Source organism: Cervus elaphus, chromosome 9 (assembly GCF_910594005.1).
Source record: "Cervus elaphus chromosome 9, mCerEla1.1, whole genome shotgun sequence".
Classification (NCBI taxonomy): domain Eukaryota; kingdom Metazoa; phylum Chordata; class Mammalia; order Artiodactyla; family Cervidae; genus Cervus; species Cervus elaphus.
Genome location: NC_057823.1, coordinates 18,473,465 through 18,494,159, shown reverse-complemented (window position 1 = coordinate 18,494,159; position 20,695 = coordinate 18,473,465). Strand labels below are relative to the sequence as shown.

General features: G+C 55.9%; 2 protein-coding genes across 4 annotated transcripts; one reads left to right on the top strand and one right to left on the bottom strand.

Annotated features, from left to right (window-relative positions):
* The first annotated feature begins 805 nt into the window (after positions 1 to 805).
* Positions 806 to 6,868, top strand: ELOF1 (elongation factor 1). Of its 3 annotated transcripts, none has more exons than XM_043911632.1 (4): positions 806 to 910; positions 5,514 to 5,647; positions 5,828 to 5,898; positions 6,163 to 6,868. In XM_043911632.1, exons 2-4 carry the CDS (start codon positions 5,532 to 5,534, stop codon positions 6,225 to 6,227), a joined length of 252 nt encoding a protein of 83 aa, XP_043767567.1. In that variant the 5' UTR covers positions 806 to 910; positions 5,514 to 5,531; the 3' UTR covers positions 6,228 to 6,868. The 3 variants fall into 3 exon arrangements, with proteins under 3 accessions (XP_043767567.1, XP_043767568.1, XP_043767566.1); XM_043911633.1 differs by lacking the exon at positions 806 to 910 and adding an exon at positions 989 to 1,126; XM_043911631.1 differs by lacking the exon at positions 806 to 910 and adding an exon at positions 1,525 to 1,574 and having other exon boundaries at positions 6,158 to 6,868.
* A 4,717-nt stretch (positions 6,869 to 11,585) lies between these two features.
* Positions 11,586 to 19,515, bottom strand: CNN1 (calponin 1). The gene is made up of 7 exons (XM_043911629.1): positions 19,304 to 19,515; positions 17,159 to 17,280; positions 13,606 to 13,672; positions 13,328 to 13,465; positions 13,030 to 13,140; positions 12,423 to 12,569; positions 11,586 to 12,329 (listed from the first exon to the last, which is right to left on the bottom strand). Exons 1-7 carry the CDS (start codon positions 19,364 to 19,366, stop codon positions 12,084 to 12,086), a joined length of 894 nt encoding a protein of 297 aa, XP_043767564.1. The 5' UTR covers positions 19,367 to 19,515; the 3' UTR covers positions 11,586 to 12,083.
* Between the last annotated feature and the right edge of the window lie 1,180 nt (positions 19,516 to 20,695).

Here is a 20,695-nt window from a genome sequence, read left to right as displayed (position 1 = left end):
TGAGCTCCCGGTGACACAGAGCAGCTTGCCACTAGCTGTCTTACCCATGGCAGTGTATGTCAACGCTACTCTTTTAATTCATTCCACCTGATCCTTCCTCAGCTGTGTCCACAAGTCATGTTTCTGTCCAGCCCCTTCACTGCTGCTGCTGCTGCTGCTAAGTTGCGTCAGCCTCTTCACTACATTGTGGGAACTGTGGAGCTTTCTTTTCCTCTCCCCTCTCCCTCACTGCCTGTCCAATCTCATGTATTATAGCTTCCACACTCAAAAGTGACCAGCAAGACAGGACATCACCAGGGAGTTAGTTAGAAAGGCTGACTGCCAGGTCCCACTCCTGACCTAGTGAGCCAGAATTTGTATTAGAATAAGATACACAGGTTCTTGTTAAAGTCTGACAAGAGCTTCTTACAAGCTTCTCTCACACTCTGATTCAGCCATACAGTTCTCTGCATGTCCTTAGCACTGGGATATATGTATGTGGCTGACGTCTGGGAGGCCCATGTGAGCTGCAAAGGGCTGGGGCTTGAACTGGGAGAGAAGATAAGTGAAGATGCTGCGGCCAAGGGCGAAGCTGCCTTTCCAGGGCTGCTACGGCAGGGTCCACCTCTCCTGAAACGCGGTAACTGCCAGTGCGTGAGCGCACCAAAGTTGTGACCACAAGCGCCGGCTCTAACTACCAAGTATGGTCAGGCCCTTGTGCACGGACAACGCGTTCCTGCCGCCGGGCCCGAAATGGGAGTACGCGTGCGCACAGAGAAGATGCTGGAGGAGGCTGGGCTTCCTCGCTGGGCAGTCCCAGCCTCGAGGGGACCAGAAGGCGGGGGAGGTAAGATATTTCCGCTTCCGCCGAGAGCCGGAAGTCACTGTCTCCCGGGTGAACGAGGCGGTCGCAACAAGGGTGTGAGTGCAGGTAAAGGTTCGCGCGGTCGGACGTTGGGGCCGGGTGGGGCTGGGCGCTCTGCGACCCCAGGGCGCTCACGGGGTCCTGAAGGAGGCGCCGAGGGCCCAGGGCTCGGGGAGCGGCCCATCGGGGAACTTGATTGCCTCAGGTCCCTGCAGGTCCCAGCCCGCTGCTTGGAGGCCTGGATGCTACCGGCGGCTGGCGGGAGGCGACACCGAAGCTTCGGTGAGCTTGGAGGAACAGTCCTCCCACCACCTCTTGAGTTCCGCCAGGGGCGATGGCTGAGCTCTCTTCCATCTTCTTGGCGCGCTTTGGACTTAGGTCGCCACATAAGTACAGTTCCCGGTCCCCGGAACTTTACATGCAGTCCATACCCCTTTTCTGCAGCGTGGTTGGGGGGCACTGTAGTCACCGGGAAAAATGAGATTCTGGGGCCCATCTCTAGCTTCAGGAGACTTGTTTATATATTCAGATAGTTACTTAGCACTTAATGCACACCAGGCATTGGCGTGCTGCTGATTCGTTGCTCAGTCCTGTCCGACCCCATGGACTGCAACACTGCAGGCTTCTTTGTTCATGGGTTTTCCCAGGCAGCAATACTGGAGTCGGTTGCCGGTTCCTTCACCGGATCTTCTCGACCCAGGGATCAAACTCCAGTCTCCTGCCTTGGCAGGTGAGCTACCAGGGCTGCTGATTTCAGCCATGCACAAATCAGGCTCCCACCCCAACCTGCAGAACTGACATTCTAGTTGGGGGACATCTGGTGTGAGGTTCAGAAAGTTGCATTTTTCTGAGCAGCCCCAGGTGATTCTGTGGCAGGTGGTACCCAGGGTCTGGCTCTGGGGAAATTTTTTCAACAAAACACTCTGGCTAAAGGTGGGAGCCTGGGCTGCTGAAGTGACTATACTTTACTAAAGCCTGCAGGGTCTTGGGGTCGGCCTGCTGCTTTCGTCTTCCATTGCATCTCACATCCATCTCCCTGTTGCTCACTGGGCTTCAGCTTGTACCAGTCTTCTTTCTGTTTCTCAAGAAAAGCTGGTGCTTCCTTGAAGCCTTTGCAGTTGAAGTATTTCCAGCCTCTGCCTGCCCTATCTTATGTGGATTTTCTTTCTCTCATCATTCAGTCCTCATTTTAAATGACCGTTCCTCAAAGGATCCTTCAGGCTCCACCCTTGAGTGAAGTAGCCCTGTCCCAGAGAAGTTCACATAGCCTTGTTTTTTGTTTTTAATTTTATTTATTTTCTGGAATGCCCTGGGTCTTTGTGGCTGCGCTTGGGCTTTTTCTGGTTGCGGTGAATGGGAGCTACTCTCTAGTTGCACTGTGAAGGCTTCTCATTGTGGTGGCCTCTCTTGTTGCGGCTCACAGGCTCAGTAGTTGTGGCATGCAGCCTTAGTGACCCTGCAGCGTGTCAGATCTTCCCAGACCAGGGATGGAACCCGTATCCCCTGCATTAGCTACTGGACTACCGAGGAAGTCCCACGTTGCTCTGTTTTATTAACCACGTAGCACTTGCCAGTGGCTTCCCAGGTGTTGCTAGTGGTAAGGAACCTGCCTGCTAATGCAGCAAACGTAAGAGATTTGGGTTCAGTCCCTGGGTGGGGAAAATCCCCTGGAGAAGGACATGGCAACCCACTCCAGTATTCTTGCCTGGAAAATCCCATGGACAGAGAAGTCTGGCGGGCCACAGTCCATAGGGTCACAAAGAGTCAGAGACGACTGAAGTGACTTAACACACACACCCACACACACAGCACTTGTCAATATTTGAAATTTTTTCCCTTATTAGTTAGCTTAGGGGTCTGTCTTCTCCACCAGAATATCAGTTACACAAGAGCAGACACCTCACCTTCCCTGATTACAGCACTGCTGTGGCTTGCTCTAGGCCTGGCGTTGGTTGGTTCATTCATTCATTCATTCATTCCGTAAATATTTGTTGAACACCAGCTCTGTGCCATGAGCTGTTCTAGGCTCTGAGGATACAAAGAAAAGACAGAAATCCCTGCCCACAAGGAGTTCACACTCTGAGGGTGGTGGGCAGGGACCCGTGAGGAAGCTGTTGTGATCATCCAGGCCAGAGAAGACCTGGACTCTGGACTCAGACCACAGAACTGGCCCTGGGAGTGGGGAGAAGTGGTCAGATGTTGGGCGTCTTCTAAAGGTAGAATAGTAGGGAACTTCCCTAGTGGTCCAGTGGTTAAGAATCTGAGCTTCCACTGCCAGGGCACAGGTTCCATCCCTGACTGGGGAACTAAGGTCCTGCATGCCTCAAGATGCGGCCTAAAATAAAAGTAGAACAGTAGGATCAGGGTGAGATAAGGGGTGTGAGAGGGGGCAAAAGGAACTGAGGTCGAGTCCAGGGTTTTTGGAAAGATGGACTTGCTGTCTGCTGAGCTGAAGAAGGCTGCAGGAGAGCAGATTGAGGTGTTTGGAGCTGGGTTTTGAACAGGTCATGTTTAAACATGGGTTAGCATCAGGTGAGGCAGGTGGTCAGGAAGGCTACAGTTCAGAGCAGGCAGTGGAAGCGGTGACGGGGTGTGATCTCCATGGAGGTGAATGTATTTGGACAAGGGAGGGGCCCGGAGACTGAGTAAGTGGATTCACTATCCTTAGCAAATTAGAGAGGTGGGGTGGGGTTGCAGCAGCAGAGACTGGCAGAACCTGCCATCGAGGAGTGAGTGGGGAGAGTCCCAGGTCCTGAGAGCCCTGTGAAAAGGGCAGGCGGAGAAACCGGTGAGTCCAGTGTGCTGAGGAGTGGGGACTGCCCCGTGGGGTGGACAGCGTGGCAGGAGCAGTGGAGAGAGAACCGGAGAGAAGGCAGACAGCTCTATTAGAAAAACTCTCTATAAATAAAGAGATGGTTTCTGATGATGGGCAAAGTCATCCCAAGTGTGTTTGTTAATGATCCAGTGGAGAGAGCAAGTGTGATGCTGGGATCCAAGGCCCAAAGTAACAAACTGTGTTTGTGGGAAGCGAGGCCGTTCTTCCATAGCACAAGGGGAAAGGTCAAGTGGGTGGTCCTGGAGACTTGTGGATTCTGGATGTTCACCGCCAGCTCCTTCTGTTTACTCAGTGAATTGGAAGCACCCTTAGTTTAGAACAAGGCCATCAGATAGAGAGTGATCACCATGTGTGAATGAAACACTGGTCTTTCTCTGGCAGGCTGCTGACCTCTGCTAGTCATGAAAGGATGAGACCAGAATCAGGGGTGGATGGGGGTGGGAGGGGCGCTTCGGGGGGTTAGCCTGGTGCCTGACATGGGAGATTGCACTCAGTGTAGCTGCTGCTGCTTCCCTGCCCACCTGCCTCTGAGGCATCTTCCCCTGGACGTGCCATTTGCCCCAGCACCTTGCTCTTCCTTTGTGTCAGACATCAGAGAACAGGGCCCCCTTTCCCCAAGCCACCACCTCCATCCCCCACCACAACCTTGGGAGTCAACCGGACACTTCTCACACTGCTCACCCACTCCACTGGACTGTTCCTTCTCGACGTGCTCACCACTGGCTTGTCCCCTCTCCTCGCTTACCCACTGCTGCCTTTCACCCAGAACAACCCTGTCCTGGTTCTGACTTCATCTTCACCCAGGCTTTCCACCCATCCCTTTCCTTGGTCCCTCTCTCTTTCTTTTTTTAAATATTTATTTGGCTGCACCGGGTCATAGATGCAGCATGCACCATCTTCAGTCTGGTTTCGGCATGCGGAATCCTTAGTTACGGCATGCGGGATCTTTAGTTGTAGCATGTGAACTCTTAGTTGTGGCATGTGGGATCTAATTCCCTGACCAGGGATCAAACCCAGGCCCCCTGCATTGGGAGTGCAGTCTTAGCCACTGGACAACCAGGGAAGTCCCTCCTTGGTCTCTTTAAAACACCAAACAGTTTAATCCCTACACTCCCCACAACCTCCAGCATCCATCCAAATATTCAGAACACTCCCACCTGCTCCTTCCCCACCCCCTTTCTCCCCCCAGCCTGCCCCTCTACCCAACCCGCATGGTCCCCAAACCCTGGCCAGGCCCTCAACCTTTTATATGGTGTTTCCTTACTCCAAATGCATGTCCCCGTTTCTCTGTCCAGCAGCCCCTCATCTGCAAAGAGCCTGCCTGAGGGGCCCCCCAGAAGGCTCTGTCACATCCTTTCAGTGTCATTCCTCCTGGGTGGCATTGGCCTGTCCCGTGACAGAAGGAGCAGCCTGAATAAAATCTCTGGCTCCTGAGCACTCCTGCGTGACCGGCCTTCACAGAGTCTCGTCCTCACCAGGAATGGTGGCCTCCTGTGTAGGTGCTGGCAGACGGGCCAGGCTCTTACCATATGTCCTGTTGGCCCTCCTCGTGAGACCAGGCTCAGATGGAAACCTCATGCCACTTCATAGACAGGAGACTGAGGCACAGAGCATTTAAGGAACCCACTTGGGATCCTGCAGGAAGTAGGAGAGCTGGGGTTAGAATCCAGGCCGCCTGACCCCATAGTGCACCGAGGTGGTCTGCCAGCCCAGCCCCTGGGAGCCTCAGGCAAGACCTCCCTTCTCCAGAGGCAGCCAGCCTGCTTCCTAGGGCATCGGGCTGGGGGGCCGCATGGGGCCCACGAGTCAGATTTCTGTCCCTTCTGCCCACAGGTTCGCTCCCCTACAGACATGGGGCGCAGAAAGTCGAAACGGAAGCCGCCCCCCAAGAAGAAGATGACAGGCACCCTGGAGACCCAGTTCACCTGCCCCTTCTGCAACCACGAGAAGTCCTGTGACGTGAAAATGTGAGTGGGGCTGGGGAGCCTGCCTCACGGGGCCACTTCCTCCTTCCTCAGTTGCGGTGTGGCTCACCCCCACCACTATCCTGTCCTCCAATCTGCCCCAAGCCCTCCTGCTTAGGGGGATCATCACCCACAGACAGAGGCCCCTTCCTTCACCAGCCCCTGCACCTCCTCCTGTTCCAGGGACCGAGCCCGAAACACCGGAGTCATCTCTTGTACCGTGTGCCTAGAGGAATTCCAGACACCCATCACTTGTATCCTTGGGAAACCGGGCTTTTTCCAGAAGATGGACTGGGGATTCTGGGCGGCCCCGCCCAGAGTGGGCTGCTCGAGGACACCCAGCCCTGCGGCGTGCCCGGGGGGCGTGGCCACCGAGAGGAAGCAGCGCCACGGGCTGACTTACGTGGTGTGAACGGGGTTCGGGGCAGTGGTCTGGCTAACAGTGGTGTGAGCTACAGAAAAGTACATGTGGGAAGGGGGTCCAGTGCTACCAGTTGCCCTTGACCGCAGCGGCTCAGATCTGTCAGAACCAGTGGACGTGTACAGCGATTGGATAGACGCCTGCGAGGCTGCCAATCAGTAGCAACACAGACGGCCCACCCCCTTGGCAGCCCCGCCCACTGGGTACCAAACGAGAGACATTCCAGGGTGTCCAGGGTGTGGGTCCAGGGCCTTTGCAGCCCCGAATGTGAGTGTGTGCAGAGTGGGTATCTGTGTGTGTGTGTGTGTGTGTGTGTGTGTGTGTGTGCGCGTGCGCGCGCGGGCATATGCGTGCGCGGCTGCAGGTGCGACTGCAGGGGAGTTTTCATGGGATGCGGGTAGAGTTGAAGGGTGGTGGGGCCCCGGGGGCCTGAAATGCTTGCTCAACAAGCCTTTGACTGGCTCCAGCCTCTAGCACCTGGGCCACTGGCTTCAGGGCCCTGTTTTCTCTAGAGGCCTGCGTCCTGATCCCCTTCTGCAAGGGCAGGCCCAACAGAGGCTGCCACCGGCCTCTCCAGCGCCTTCCTGCACCTCACCAGCAGTACTTGGCCATTGAACGGGACTGACTGCTCCCCCTCCCCAGCTGCCTTCCCAGGCCTGCGGCCTGGAATTCAAGCCACAGTCCCATGGGCCCCCTGGCAGGGCGGCCTGTTTTCATGTTCTCTAGCTTTTGTAGAGGAGGGAGGGGCTGGGCTGGGGACAGCTGTCTGTCACAAGCCCTTAAATAAAGCAGCAAACGCAGAACTCCCAGTTCTCTGATTTCCTAGGCTCTGGGTCAGACCCAGGGTCTCAACACAGGAAAAGGGGAGACTGAGGCATTCAGAGGTGGCCCAGCGGGCCATCTGAAGTGGGGTTCAGTCAGTCCTTCAAACCATCGTACATTTTAGCCACTATACAAGCATTCAAGGTGAAACCCGGGCAGCTGGGCTCAGGGGACAGGGATAAACGCACAGGCGTCTGGCCAGGCATTTACAGTCACAGTGGAAACCGGGGCCAAGAGAGCCCGGGGTGGGGGTGGGGTGATCAGAGAGGGCTTCCTGGGGGACCCCCCTGAGGAAGGTCAGGCTCCAGGGCCCCCCTGTTCCTGAGGCTGCTCTCAGGTGAGCCTGCCTTCCCGCCGTGTTCCAACGGCCACTCCAGGAGGAGGATGCTCACAGGTGAGGAAGCAGGCCAGAGACAGAAGGCCGTGGGCCCAGGGTCCTGCAGCCAGCAGACCTCACAGCCCAGGGTCTCACTCATGAGTCCAGGGTCCAGGCTACGGGAACAGCTCCTGGCTTCTGGGGGCTGAGTGGGGTGAAGATCCCTGGAGGGGAAGAAGGGACTGGACTGTTGTCCTAGGGTGCTGGGGAGACTGGAGGTGGGGCCAGATGCACATGTTCAGTGTAACAAATATTGGTCTTGGCGCTTGCCTTTCAGTCTAGGGGTTGGGACTGCAAGCTTCCACTGCAAAGAAATATTGGTCTTTGTCCCTGGATCCTGGCACAAAGCTAAAACACTTGGAATTTCCTGGGCAGTCAGAGTATCTTTCATCATTCATAAAGAGCCCATTTTTGCTCACTGGTGAGATTATGCTAATGAGGTGATTTAGAATGAGGCCCTAGACATCCTTGGGGCTTCCCAAGTGGCACAGTGGTAGACTCCACCTGCCAGTTTAGGAGACCCAGGTTCAATCCCTATCGGGAAGATTTTTTAAAGGAGGAAATGGCAATCCATTCCAGTATTCTTGGTTGGAGAATTCCATGGACAGAGGAGCCTGGTGGGCTGCAGTCTGTGGGGTTGCAAAGAGTTGGACACAACTGAGTGGCTAGACAACAATGAATCAGCATTACCCATAGTGTATGAAGTAAAGTGAAAAATCTCTCAGTCATGTCCAACTCTGTGACCCCATGGATTATACAGTCCATAGAATTTTCTAGGCCAGGATGCTGCAGTGGGTAACCTTTCCCTTCTCCAGGGGATCTTCCCAACCCAGGAATTGAACTGGGGCCTACCTGAATTACAGGCAGATTCTTTACCAGCTGAGTCACAAGGGAAGCCCAAGAATACTGGAGTGGGTAGTCTATCCCATCACCAGCGGATCTTCCCGACCCAGGAGTCGAACCGGGGTCTCCTGCATTGCAGGTGGATTCTTTAACAACTGAGCTATGAGGGAAGCCTCTCGTAGTGTTTAGTATGCATTAAGTGCTCAATAACTAACACAGCCGAAGTGACTGAGCACTCAACAGCTTCAGCATGGGGCTGATTCCTGAGTAGGAACTCAGCCACACCTACCAACCTTTGGGAAGGGGCCTAAAGGAGATCAACCTGAATATTCACTGAAAGGGCTGATGCTGAAGCTGAAGCTCCAATCCTTTGGCCACCTGATGGGACGCCAACTCACTGGAAAAGACCCTGATGCTGGGAAAGATTGAGGGCAGGAGGAGAAGTGGGGCAGCAGAGGATGAGGTGGTTGGATGGCATCACGGACACAATGGACATTGCTCAGTCGTGTCTGACTCTTTGTGACCCCATGACTGTAGCCCACCAGGCTCCTCTGTCCGTGAGATTTTCTAGGCAAGAATACTGGAGTAGTTGCCATTTCCTTCTCCAGGGGGTCTTCCCAACCCAGGGATCGAACCCATGTCTCCTCTGTCTCCTGCATTGCAGGCAGATTCTTTGCCCACTGAGCCATTGGGGGTATGAATCTGAGCAAACTCCAGGAGATAGAGGAGGACAGGGAAGCCTGGAGGGCCACAGTCCATGGGGTCACAGAGTCAGACATGACTTAGTGACTGAACAACAACAAGGGGACCTAAGATGAAGTGCTTTGAGAACAAGATCTGATGAACCTCTGCCTGTGGTGAACACTTAGAGGTGCTGGAACACGTGGAAAGGATTCAGGAGTTCCACACCCCTCCCTATACCTTGCTCTCTGTGTCTCTCCCTTCTGGCTCCTCCTGAGTTTGATCCTTTCATAATAAAACCAAAGTAATAATAAAACCAGTGATCTAATAAAAAGTAAAATGTTTCTCCAAGTTTTGTGAACCAGTGCAGTAAATTAACAAAATCTGAGGAGCGGGTGGAGAGAACCCCCGATCTACAGCTGGTCACTGGACTTGTGATTGGCTCCTGGCATTGGGGGAGGGGTAGCCCTAAACGGAACCCTTATCCTGTGGGATCAGAGGCTGTCTTCAGGTAGTATCAGAATTGAGTTAACTGATTGGTGGTACTGGAAAAAAAAAAAAAACCACACCTAAACAAGCAGACAGCTAGATCCCAGACAATCTGGTGGTCCTAGTGCTCTGGCAGCACGGGGCAGCTCAAGCTCCTCCACGCAGCCCCATGAGCCTGGGCAGCAAGTGGAAGGAAGATGGAAACTCCATCTAAGGGCCACCCTGAGGACAGAGGCACCCAGCGTGATTCCTGACACGGTGCCAGCAGATGGTGACCCACCAGGGCAGCAAGGAATATGAACAGCAGAGGAAGATGCTGAGCTGGCCAGACCCACCAGGCCCAGCCATTGGGTCTGACGGGTGTCCCCCGAGGCCCACCCTGCCCTGACATGCCCCCAACCCGGTGCTCCTACCTTCTCTTCCAAGACCTCACTCAGGTCGGGTCCCATGGCCAAGGCAGGACCCAGTGGGCTTAGACAGAGTGATTGGACAGGCACCTGGGTGGGGGGCTGCTCTCTGGGGTCCAGGGAAAGGGCCCTTGCTCTTCTGTCAACCAGGGCCCGCCTACCCCAGTCTCACAGTCTAAGTGCTAATATGGTGCTGTTTTCCCAAGGAGGCAGGGCCCTGGGCCAGGCAAGGATCCTCCTCAGCATAGCTTCCCCGCGCTGGCCCTGGGGGAGCAGGACTCCGGCTAGCCAAGCCAAGAGCTCCCGGAATCTGCTTTACGAGGCCCCAGGGATTGTGCAAGCGCAGGGGGCTTCTGATGTCTGTCCCAGCAGGTCCCATCATTCCAGCCTTGTCCCGCCCTGTCCCCCCACCCCAGCCCACCCTGGGGAGGGAAGGGGAGAAGACTGCTCTGAGCCCCCAGCATGGCAGGCCACATCCTCTCTATGGAACCCTGGCGGTGGGTAACTTTCGGGCAGGAGAGCGGGAAGAGTGGGGTGTCCCCTGAAATGGGGAGAGTTGGGACCTCGTCCAGACTTCTGGGATCTCGGGCTGGCAGGCCAGGATTGGAGATGAGCCCTGAGCACAGGGCACCGTGTGAGCCAGGCACACAGGCCAGCTGCACCCTGTGGTCAGCTTCTTAACTGCTCTGTGCCAGCTGGTAAAAGGCCATCGCCCTGGGCGTCCGGAGCACCCATCTTTCCCACTGCCCCGTCGCCTCCCACCTCCCCACAGTCTGGTTGTCTAGTTGCTCAGTCGTGCCTGACCCTTTGCAACCCCATGGACTGTACCCCCACAGGCTCCTTTGTCCATGGAATTTCCCAGGCAAGAATACTGAAGTGGGTTGCCATTTCCTCCTCCAGGGGGAAGGAGATCTTCCTGGACCAGGGATTGAACTCGAGTCTTCTGCGTTGGCAGGTGGATTCTTTACCACTGAGCCACCACGGAAGCCCCATAGTCTACTCCAGGACTCAAGGATTCTCTCTGCCCACAGGGGCCTCCAGGACCAGGCTTGTGGTCCATTCTCATGATCAGTGCCAAATACCATCCCCGTCTGGAGGCGTCATTTCACTGAAGCTTCCTGTGACTCCCACAGGCTTCAATGTCCTCATTTTCCTGATGGGAAAACAGACCTAGGGAGGGGAGGTGACTTGCCCAAGGTCGCTTGGCTGGCCAGCTCCAAAACTGTGATTCACATCGTATCTCACCCATCCCAGTGCTGACCTCGACACGACCCACAGGCTTCCAGGGTAGGTACATGGGTGCTGAACATGTGTGTGTGTGTGTGTGTGTGTGTGTATTATGTACCTGTGTGAAGGTGTGTTTTTGTCTTGGGTAGGCATGTGTATTGCACGTGCGAGTATCTGTGTGTGAACGGTGTGTGCATTAAGGCTGCAGGGAGTGTGTGTACACCATACACATGAAGTGTGCGTTTGTGTGGATTCTTTTTGTCTGTGGGGGGGTGTGAGTCCTGGGTCCACCGAGTGTTGTGAGCTCAGTATGTGTATCTTAGGGTGCCTGCGTGTGAGTGTGTGTGCACCTGTGCAGATGTGTGTGCGGGAAATGGAGCGTACCCTGTGCATGCGCGGCAGCCACAAAAGCCCTGGGACAGAGCAGCCCTAAGTCCTCAGGTGATTTTGATGGTTGATGATGTTTAGTCGCTAAGTCGTGTCTGACTCTTTGCGACCCCATGGACTATATAGCCTGCCAGGCTCCTCTGTCCATGGAATTCTCCAGGCAAGAATATCAGAGTGGGTAGCCATTCCCTTCTCCAGGGAATCTTCCCAACCCAGAAATCAAACCCGAGTCCACCTACATTGCAGGCAGAGTCTTTACTGACCAAGCCACAAGGGAGGCCCCTCGGGTGATTTTACAGCCATTTATTGTGCTCCAGTGAAGTAGAAAAAGAAAGTGCTCGCGTCACAAACGCCGCTGTCACATCCCGTAAGCCAGCTGCAAACCAAACCGCGTGTGTCCGCCAGGGGTCTGGGCATGCAGTTTGCGCCCGCTGCGGGAATGGGGTGGGGAGGGGTCGAGTCTGGGCTCTGCGGGCTTCGCTTGGGAGGGCTTCTTGTCCTGGCGGGGGGGGACCCATCTATGGGGAGTGGGGGACAGCGGGGTAGCTTTGCTCAGTGCGTCCTTTGGGTGGGGAACACCCAGCTCCATGTTGGACCCTGCAGCACACCAGGGAGGAGCCCCCTCTCCACAGCCCCCCCACCTTCTGCTCCCCCCAAAAGCTAACCCTGTAGGCAGGTGCCAGGGAGCCAGAGGAGCCATGCAGGGGGAGGGGGTTGGCAGGCCGGGCCAGGCCCTGCCAAGAGCAGCAGCCAGCCTCCCTGGGGGAAGGCGGGAGGCCCTGGGCCCTAGGCAGAGTTGTAGTAGTTGTGCGGGTGGTGGTTGTGGGCCGGCTCGCCCAGCTCAGGGTACTCAGGCGTCAGGCAGTACTTGGGGTCGTAGACCTGGCGGGGCAGCCCGTACACCGTCATGCCCCGCTGTGAAGCTCCCTTGTTGCTGCCCATCTGCAGGCTGACGTTGAGCGTGTCACAGTGCTCCATGCCCAGCCCCGGCTCAAAGATCTGCCGCTTGGTCCCTGGTGCAGTCATGCCGGCCTGCAGAGGGCAGCATAACGGTCAGGCCGTGGGGGACCGCGAGAGCCCCCACCAGCCTGCCACACGCACAGCCCCCCTTGCCCCGCAACACACCTGGCTGGCTCCCTTGTTGGTGCCCATCTGCAGGCTGATGGTGGCCTGGTCCAGGGGCTGATCCGTGCCCAGCTTGGGGTCGTAGAGGTGGCGCCGGGTGCCGTAGGCCGTCATGCCCTGCTGGCTGGCAAACTTGTTGGTGCCCATCTAGGGAGCCAGGAGGAGAGTTACCCGGGGGTTACAGGATCCCACCGAGGGTGACCAGACACAACTGATGTCAGCAGACACACGGCCCTCTAATGAGGCCCTGTTTCCACTCCCGTGGGGCAACAGACTGGAAACTGAGGCTCAGAGAAGGTGTGTCACATGACTGCTAAGTGGCCTGATTTCCAGGGTTCAGCTACTCATCACCTGAGCAATCCTAGCAAATGGGCAAACCTCCAGGCCTCGGTTTTCCCATCTGTATAAAGGGTGTGACGGTAACAGTACCCACCCCCTAGGACTGTCAGAGGAGTAAGTTAGGGTACTGAAAATGCTAAGCATAGGGTTTCCTAAAGGCCACATATTCTGTACCCCGCCCCCGGCAACCCGCCAAAGCCTGCAGGGACCAGGGTGCCCTCCTCAACCACAGCTCATCAGCAAGACCCAGGCGAGGAAAGGACCATACCTGCAGCCCGATAATGTTCCGCCCTTCTCTTAGCTTCTCTGGCTCAAATTTCCGTTCCTGCTTCTCCGCGTATTTCACTCCCACGTTCACCTTGTTCCCTTTCGTCTTGGCCTGGGTGGGGAGGTGAGGGCCAGGGACTGACTCTGGGCCACACAGTTGCACTGAAAACCCTGAAAGGCACCCGCTTTCCCTCTCCCACCCAATCAGGGACTGGGGTGGGAGTACCACGCAGGGGGCAGGGTACAAGAAGCTCCACCCACATCCCAACCCAGAGCGCCCACCGGTCACCCACACTCACCATGCTGGCCAGGGCCAGGAGGGTGGACTGCACTTGCGTGTGGTTGGTGTTCTCGAACAGGTCGTTGGCCTCAAAGATATCGTGGGGCTTCACCCCGTACTTGGTGATGGCCTTGATGAAGTTGCCGATGTTCTCCAGCTGGACGGGAGCCGGAAGCGGTCAGGGGTGTAGGGGCGTGGGCGGGGCTGGGTGGAGGTGGGCGGGGCTACAGGTGGAAGTGGGCGGGGCTAGGGGCCAGAGAGTTAAGAGACTAAAGAGTTGAGAGAGTCTGGGCTCACCTGATGCCAGTTCTGGGTGGACTCATTTACTTTCTTCACGGAGCCTGGCTGGAGCTTATTGATGAACCTACAATAAGGGGAGGGGGCTGAGGCAGGGGACTCCCTGCTGCCAGTATCCAAGCCCGGTCCAGCGGGACCAGGGGTCAGGATGACAATCAGGGGGCGCCAGACTTTTTGCTGTTTCCCACTGCAGTCTGACCTCAGAGACAGCCCCACCACAAACCACCCAAACACGCGGGCAGGACCCAGATGGCAAACCACCCTCAGGAAGCTGGACCTGTTCTGGTCAGAAAGTCTCCCTACAGGAGGTGGAGAGTAGTCTTCTGGGGTGCCCCCGCCTCACTGGTGACCATGTTTCAATTTCATTTTCTTTTTTATTTTCCTTTGGCCTCACTGCACCTCTTGTAGGATCTTAGTTCCCTGACCAGGGATCGAACCTGGGCCCTCAGAAGTTCAAAGCCCTGAGTCCTAACCACTTGATCGCCAGGGAATTCCCCAGGCTCCTTTTCTCATTCAAACCACTACGTCTGGGAGAGCCCACAGCTCAGCACTGGGGCCTCTTCTCAGGCCACCATCACCCTGGTGATCTCGTTCAGTCTCTGGACTTTACTTATTTGGCTGCGCTGGGTCTTAGTTGGGGCATGTGGGAGGTTTTTTGTTTTTTTAGTTGCAGTATGCAGAGTCTTAGTTGTGGCATGTGGGACCCAGTTCCCTGACCAAGGATGAAACCCAGGCCCCCTGCATGGGGAGTGTGGAGTCTTAGCCACTGGACCACCAGGAAGTCCCCAGTCTCTTGACTTTAAATGCCCTTCATATGCCAGTGACTCCCCCAAATCTTCCTGCAGCCCGCCTCCCACTCTCCATTCCATCTCCCCACGGAGTAATAGTATATTTGCTCAGTTGTGCCTGACTCTTTGCAACCCCATAGACTGCAGCCCGCCAGGCTCCTCTGTCCATGGATTCTCCAGGCAAGAATACTGGAATGGGTGGCCATGCCCTCCTCCAGGGGACCTTCCCAACCCAGGGATGGAACCCAGGTATCCCACATCACAGAGGGATTCTTTACTGTCTGAGTGACCAGGGAAGCTCATCTCCCTACTACATGTGGGTCTCAAACAAATGCATTCCACCAAGACTCCTGATACCCACCTCCCCCTACAGAACTCCCTCCATCTTCCACAGCTCACTAAAAGCCCTCCACTGCCCTTGACACTCCTCTCCCTTTTACTCACCCCACATCCAATCCCTCAGCAATTCCTTTGGCTCAGCCTCCTGAAGACTTCCAGAAGCCCACCTCCACCCCGCTCTGAGCCACCGCTGTCCCTCTCCTGGGCTCCTGCCATGACCTCCCTGGGGGCTCCCAGTTTCCATCTCGTCCCCTCCAGGTGCTCGTCACCCCACAGTTAAAATGCCCTTCTCAGAACAATTCCATGGGCTTCCCCGGTGGCACTAGTGGTAAAGAATCTGCCTGCCAATGCAGGAAATGCAGGAGACTCAGGTTTGCTCCCTGAGTCAGGAAGATCCCCTGGAGGAGGAAATGGAAATCCACTCCAGTATTCTTGCCTGGAAAATTGCATGGACAGAAGAGCCTGACGGGCTACAGTCCATGGAGTCCCAAAGAGTCGGATGCGACTGAGCACGCACACACTCTCACCCCACAGGGCCAGGGTTTGATCCCTGATTGGGGAGCTAAGATCCTGCAAGCTGTGCAGTGTGGTCCCCAAAATTTCCATTATGGTTTATTGTAGGATATTAAATAGTTTTCTGTGCTATACAGTAGGACTTTATCTAACTTTGCTGTACAACAGACATGAACACAACTGTAAATCAACTATGTGCTCAGACACTCAGCTGTGTCCGACTCTTTGCAACCCATGGACTATAGAGCACCAGGCTCCTCTGTCCATGGGATTCTCCCAGCAAGAACACTGGAGTATGCTGCCATTTCCTCCTCCAGGGGATCGTCCCAACCCAAGGATCAAAACCACATCTCTTATGTCTCCTGCATTAGCAGGCAGATTCTTTACCACTAGTGTCAACTGGGAAGCCTGTAAATCAACTATACTTCAATTTTAAAAAAATCCTAAAGTAATAATCCTCCAATTAAAATATTGGAAACTTGAAAAAGGAAAAAAGAAAAAATCCAGTTACTACCCAGTTCCAAACACTCCCAATGCCTTGAGAATAAAAGCCTAACTCCTTAGCATGAATGACACAGAGACCCTGCATCATCTGGCCCCCAGCTAACTCCCTCCACTTTCCCTGGTCACTCCAGCCTCTTCAGCATCCTTGAACCCATAAGGCATGTTCCCACCCCAGGGTGCCTTTGCACTGGCTGTCCCCTCTACCTGGCCCACTCTTCCCTAAGATGCCCCAGCAGCAACTTCCCTCACTTCATCCGAGATTCTGCTCCAACGCCACCTCTTCAGAATGACCTTCCAGGCCATTCTGTACAAAACAGCAACATTTCATTCCTCTGCCCACCCGCCATCCTTCCCAGCTTGAGTTTTCCCCATGGTACGTCCCACCACAGGCCCGTATGTGATTATTTCATCAATTATTTGTTCAATCATCTCCAGTAGGACAAAAGTTCTGTATGCGCCCCAAGTCGAGTCTGTTTTGTTCACTATCCCCAGTGCCTATACCTGCCTGGCACACAGCAGGCGCTCCATAAATGCACCTCCTCCATGAACAGGTGGGTGGCTCTGCACTCTTTAAGGCCTGGGACACCAAACCATCCCCCCATTCCCTGGATATGGTTGAAGAGCATCCCCCGGTCCCTCCCTTTCTAGCAGCTAGGGCTTGGTAACAAGGTGACTTTGGGAAGCTTCTGGAAGATTCCTAAGCACAAGCTCTGGCCCACATGGTTACCTTGCCCTGGGTCAGACTCAGAGATGCAGACAAGACCTGGGCTGGACTCAGGGTTCCTACCCAGAAATAGGATTGTGGTGAAATCTAGAAAGTAGAATCTAGAGTCAGGGCTTGGGAGCTGTGAGGGCTGGCCTCTCTCTTGGTGATTAGGTTTTGAGAGGAGGAGAAAATCAGGACCCACTGAAATTATTGTGGCACATCCCTCAGGTGTATGCACTCAGTTCCTAAGTCATGTCTGACTCTTTGAGACCCCATGGACTATAGTCCACAAGGCTCTTCTGTCCATGAGGTTTCCCAGGCAAGAAAGAATACTGGAGCGGGTTGCCATTTCCTTCTCCAGGGGGGATGTGGCTCGGTGCCTTTTAGCTGTGACCTCCCTTTCTTGGGACTCCGGAGACTATAAATGCGGCTGCCCTGTATGCCTGGCAGTTCAGACTCTAGGTTCTGAAGTCATTTCTGTTGGCACAGCGTGGGACTTTTGGTGACATGCTTTACCTAACTGGGCCTCTGTTTACTTTACTGTTAAATGGGTACAATGATTATCTGCCACCTCAGAGTTCTGTTTGGAGGTGTCAGGTATCAAGTGTCCAAGCTCTGAGCTCATGGTCATTTTGAAGGGTTCAGGGAGTCGAGATGTGGGGTTGGGGGGCAGCCCAAGTGGGCCACAATTGCCCCCACTCACTCGCAAAGAATGATGCCGTCCTTGAGGCCGTCCATGAAGTTGTTGCCGATGCGGCGCCCCGTCACCCCCTCGATCCACTCTCGGAGCTCCTGCTCCCGCTGGTGGTCATACTTCTGGGCCAGCTGAGGGGTAGGGGGCAGAGAGAGAATGGTGAGGACACAGCGGGGAGGAGGGCTGGCTCCCTGGCCCAATCCAAGGCTCCCTAGTCCTGATCTCTTCCTTCATCCCTTCCCAACTAAGGCAATTCTGTCCCAGCGTCCAATGGAGGGGGGTAGCGGGGGGTGGGGGGGGTGTGCTGAGGACCAGGGTTGAAGTGGCACCTGCCCAGGGGGCCATTCCAGGCATTCTGAGGTTTGGCACCAGAGAACACGGTCTAAGGCGTGGAGAGCGAGATACTCAGAGCTGGGTGGGGGGCGGTGCCTGGCCTCTTGGTTCCCCCTCCGGACCAAACTTGGGGCTTGGCTTCCCCTGGCCCTGCCCCCTCCCTCTCCTGGATGCTTCAGGCAGGGGAGGAGGAGCCCAAAGTAGGTGCCCCGTGTGCCGCCTTGCTGGGGACTGGTCTGTCTCACATCCCTGTCTCAGCGTCTCTCCAGGCCCTCAGCGCTGGGGCTCCCTCTCGGGCTGGGGGCAAGGGTCTGTCTTCGTCTCACTCCGGGCCCCATGTATGTCTGTATTTCTCTCTCTCCCCCATCGCAGGATGTCCTCAGTCTCTCTCCCAGCTCCTTCCTTGGCCCTGTCATCCTGTCCCCATCTCTGCCTGTCTGGCTGGGGGTGGGGCTCGTGGTTCATCCATCTCCGCTTTCCTGGGTCTCTGTCTCTCCGACTCCAGGTTCCCTACTTCTGATGGGGGTTAGGGGTGGGGGCGGAGGACTCGGCCCTCTCTCCGCCTCTGCATCCCAGCCTCCGTCTTAAGTCACTCCAAGCTCGCCCTCCCCCATCCGTCTATCTCAAGTCTCAGGCTTCCAGAATCTGTCTGCGTCTCTCCCTCCTCTCCTCTCCCACTTTGCACCCTCTCCGTATTTCCAGAACCCTCCACCCCAGCCCAGAACTGGCTCCCGGCCCCTGGGGGACCCGGCTGCCCTTTCTCCAGGGGGGAGGGAAGGAGGAGGGGCGGCCCCCTCACCTGGCCCCGGCCCCTGCCGCCCCCCTCCCCACCAGCCCGGCTTTATAAAGCAAACCGGCCCTTATATAGCGCGGCCCCGCGGGCCGGGCTCCCGAGGCCGCCTTATATGGCGCGGCGGCTCCGCACGGCTCTGGGGCCGGCGCTGGGGGAAGGGGGGGCGCGGCGCTGGGTTCCGTCTCCCGCCCGAGCACTCGCCCCCCACCTGCCCCCTCCTCCAGCCCCGCGAATCCCCCCGACCCGAGTTCCCAATCCCAGCTCCTCCCTTCCTGCCTCTGGAACAGGCAACCCGAGGCTCAGTGTTCCCCTCTGTTAAATGGGACAGAGATTATTCCCCTAGCAGCGCTCATGGGAGCGTTCCAGTGGGCTGGGGACTTCAAATTTGCAGCCCTGGAGACGCTAACCCCATTTTGATGTGGGGGAGGGAGCAAGTTCAAGGGCCCAATTCTTCACCTCCCTTATATAGGACCTGAGAGACTTGCCTCCCCTCTCTGAACCTCAGTTTACCCATCATAGCATGAAAGCCATGTGTCTTCTCAGCTCCAAAATCAGGAGATCCCTCTGTGTTCCTAATGCCCACCCTCTGCCCCTCCCCAGCTGTCTCCCTTTCCTTCACAGCTTCCCACATTTTGGGGCCTCACCTCCCAGGAACCCCAGCTCTGGAGCACACCCCCAAAGTCAGGCCAGGAGTGTGCAAAATCAAGTCTTTCCTCCACTCCCCAGGAGCAAAGAGGTTAACAGGGAACCCTGATCAGGCAGGGTTTTCCCAGTGAACCCACCGCCTCAGTTTACCTGTGAGCGCCTGCGTGCCCATGCCCCATTTACACCCCAACAGTATAGCTGAGGGCTTTGAGATGCTCAGGCCAAGGAGGTAGGCAGCCCCCCCCCATATTGATCCTTTTTCTGTCTCAGGTTCCAAGTCACTTGGGACAGGCAAGAAGGGGGTCCAGGGAACCCCCAGAGCTGGGCCTCTGGCCTGGCAGGGCAAGTGGGCCAGGCTGGGGTGGGAGGCCCTCCAGCCCTACCTTGTTCTTGACCTCAGCTGACAGCCCGTAGGCGGGGCCTCGGTTGAAGTGAGCGGACGACATGCTGGTTGATGGTGGGTGGCGGTGGCAGCGCGCTGGGGCTGGTGGCAGCAGCTGAGGCTCCGTCTGCACCCTCTTCCCTCCTCACACGTTTTTGAAGCTCTGGAGGCGGCCCGGGCCTCTTCCAAGCCCGTCCCATTGGCCGTAGGGACCTGCCAAGGGGCGGGGCGCCCCCCACCTCGGCCACCCCCCCTTCGTGATGTCAGGGCCTTGGTATTGGGAGCTGATTGTGTCATTGTTTCCACCTAGGGGGGCGGCCTGGGTTATTCTTTTTTTGGGGGGGGCGGTTGCTTGGCCAGGGGCTTCCCTGGTGGCTCAGAGGGCAAAGAATCTGACTGCATTGCCGAAGACCTAGGTTCGATCCCTGGGTCTGGAAGACCCCCTGGAGGAGGAAATGGCAACCCACTCTGGTATTCTTGCCTGGAGAGTTCCATGGACAGAGGAGCCGCCACAGGCTACAGTCCATGGGGTCACAAAGAGTTGGACATGACGGAGTGACCTACACTTTTCACTTTCAGTTGCTTGGCCAGACACAGACCAACCTTGCCCCACTCTCCCCTGTTTACTGGGCCTTCAGCTGGGTCTCTTAATTTCTATTTGTCTGTCTCTGAGGCCATGTCTCCAGGTCTCTGAGGTCATCGCTCTTCACTGCTCACCAGTCTTGAGGCAGGACTACCACCTGTGGTAGTTTATGAGTGCCACCCTGGATTTAAGTCCAGACACCAGCAGTCTATAAATGTAGGCCAGTCCTCTCTAAGCCCCTATAACCACATCTGGAAAATGGACTAATGATAGTGCTCAGGAGAGTGTAGAGAGGATCAGAAGAAATAATGCCTGGGAATTCCCTGGCAGTCCAGTAAAAGACTCCATGATTCCATTGCAGCTGGCACAGGTTCGGTGCCTGGTCAGGGAGATTCTTACACCACGGGGTACGCCCCCCCACACACAAAAAAAACACAGGAAGAAGAAGAAGAAATAATGCCTCTGACATGTCTAGAACAGAGCCTGGTACAGAGAGACTCAGGAAGTAGCAGTATTTCTGCTGAGAATCTGGCACCCCACTTCTGTCCTCTCCAGCCCCTCAAAACGATCTGGGGAAGCAGAGATCCTGGCTCCTACCCTACCCATCCACATGTGGGCCATCTGAACCACTGAATGGCTGTGTTAGTGGGTTCCAGGCCAGGGAAACCCCCACATATCTCTGTTCAAGCCAGGCTGGCCTGGAGTGAACACCTGTCAGCAACTTTGCCTGGCCAGGTCTCACCCCTGGACCACAGGGGTGGATGACATGCCCACATCATACCATGTAGGTTTAGACCATGTTCCAACTGT

Bases quoted from the DNA above. Each gene is read 5' to 3' on its own strand.
- ELOF1 (XM_043911632.1), top strand. From the start codon at position 5,532: ATGGGGCGCAGAAAGTCGAAACGGAAGCCGCCCCCCAAGAAGAAGATG. The intron at 5,648-5,827 runs GTGAGTGGGGCT...CTCCTGTTCCAG, and splicing joins AAGTCCTGTGACGTGAAAAT to GGACCGAGCCCGAAACACCG. The intron at 5,899-6,162 runs GTATCCTTGGGA...GCAGCGGCTCAG, and splicing joins ATTCCAGACACCCATCACTT to ATCTGTCAGAACCAGTGGAC.
- CNN1 (XM_043911629.1), bottom strand. From the start codon at position 19,366: ATGTCGTCCGCTCACTTCAACCGAGGCCCCGCCTACGGGCTGTCAGCT. The intron at 13,673-17,158 runs GTGAGTGGGGGC...CCCTTATTGTAG, and splicing joins GACGGCATCATTCTTTGCGA to GTTCATCAATAAGCTCCAGC. The intron at 13,466-13,605 runs GTGAGCCCAGAC...GCTCCCGTCCAG, and splicing joins CCACCCAGAACTGGCATCAG to CTGGAGAACATCGGCAACTT.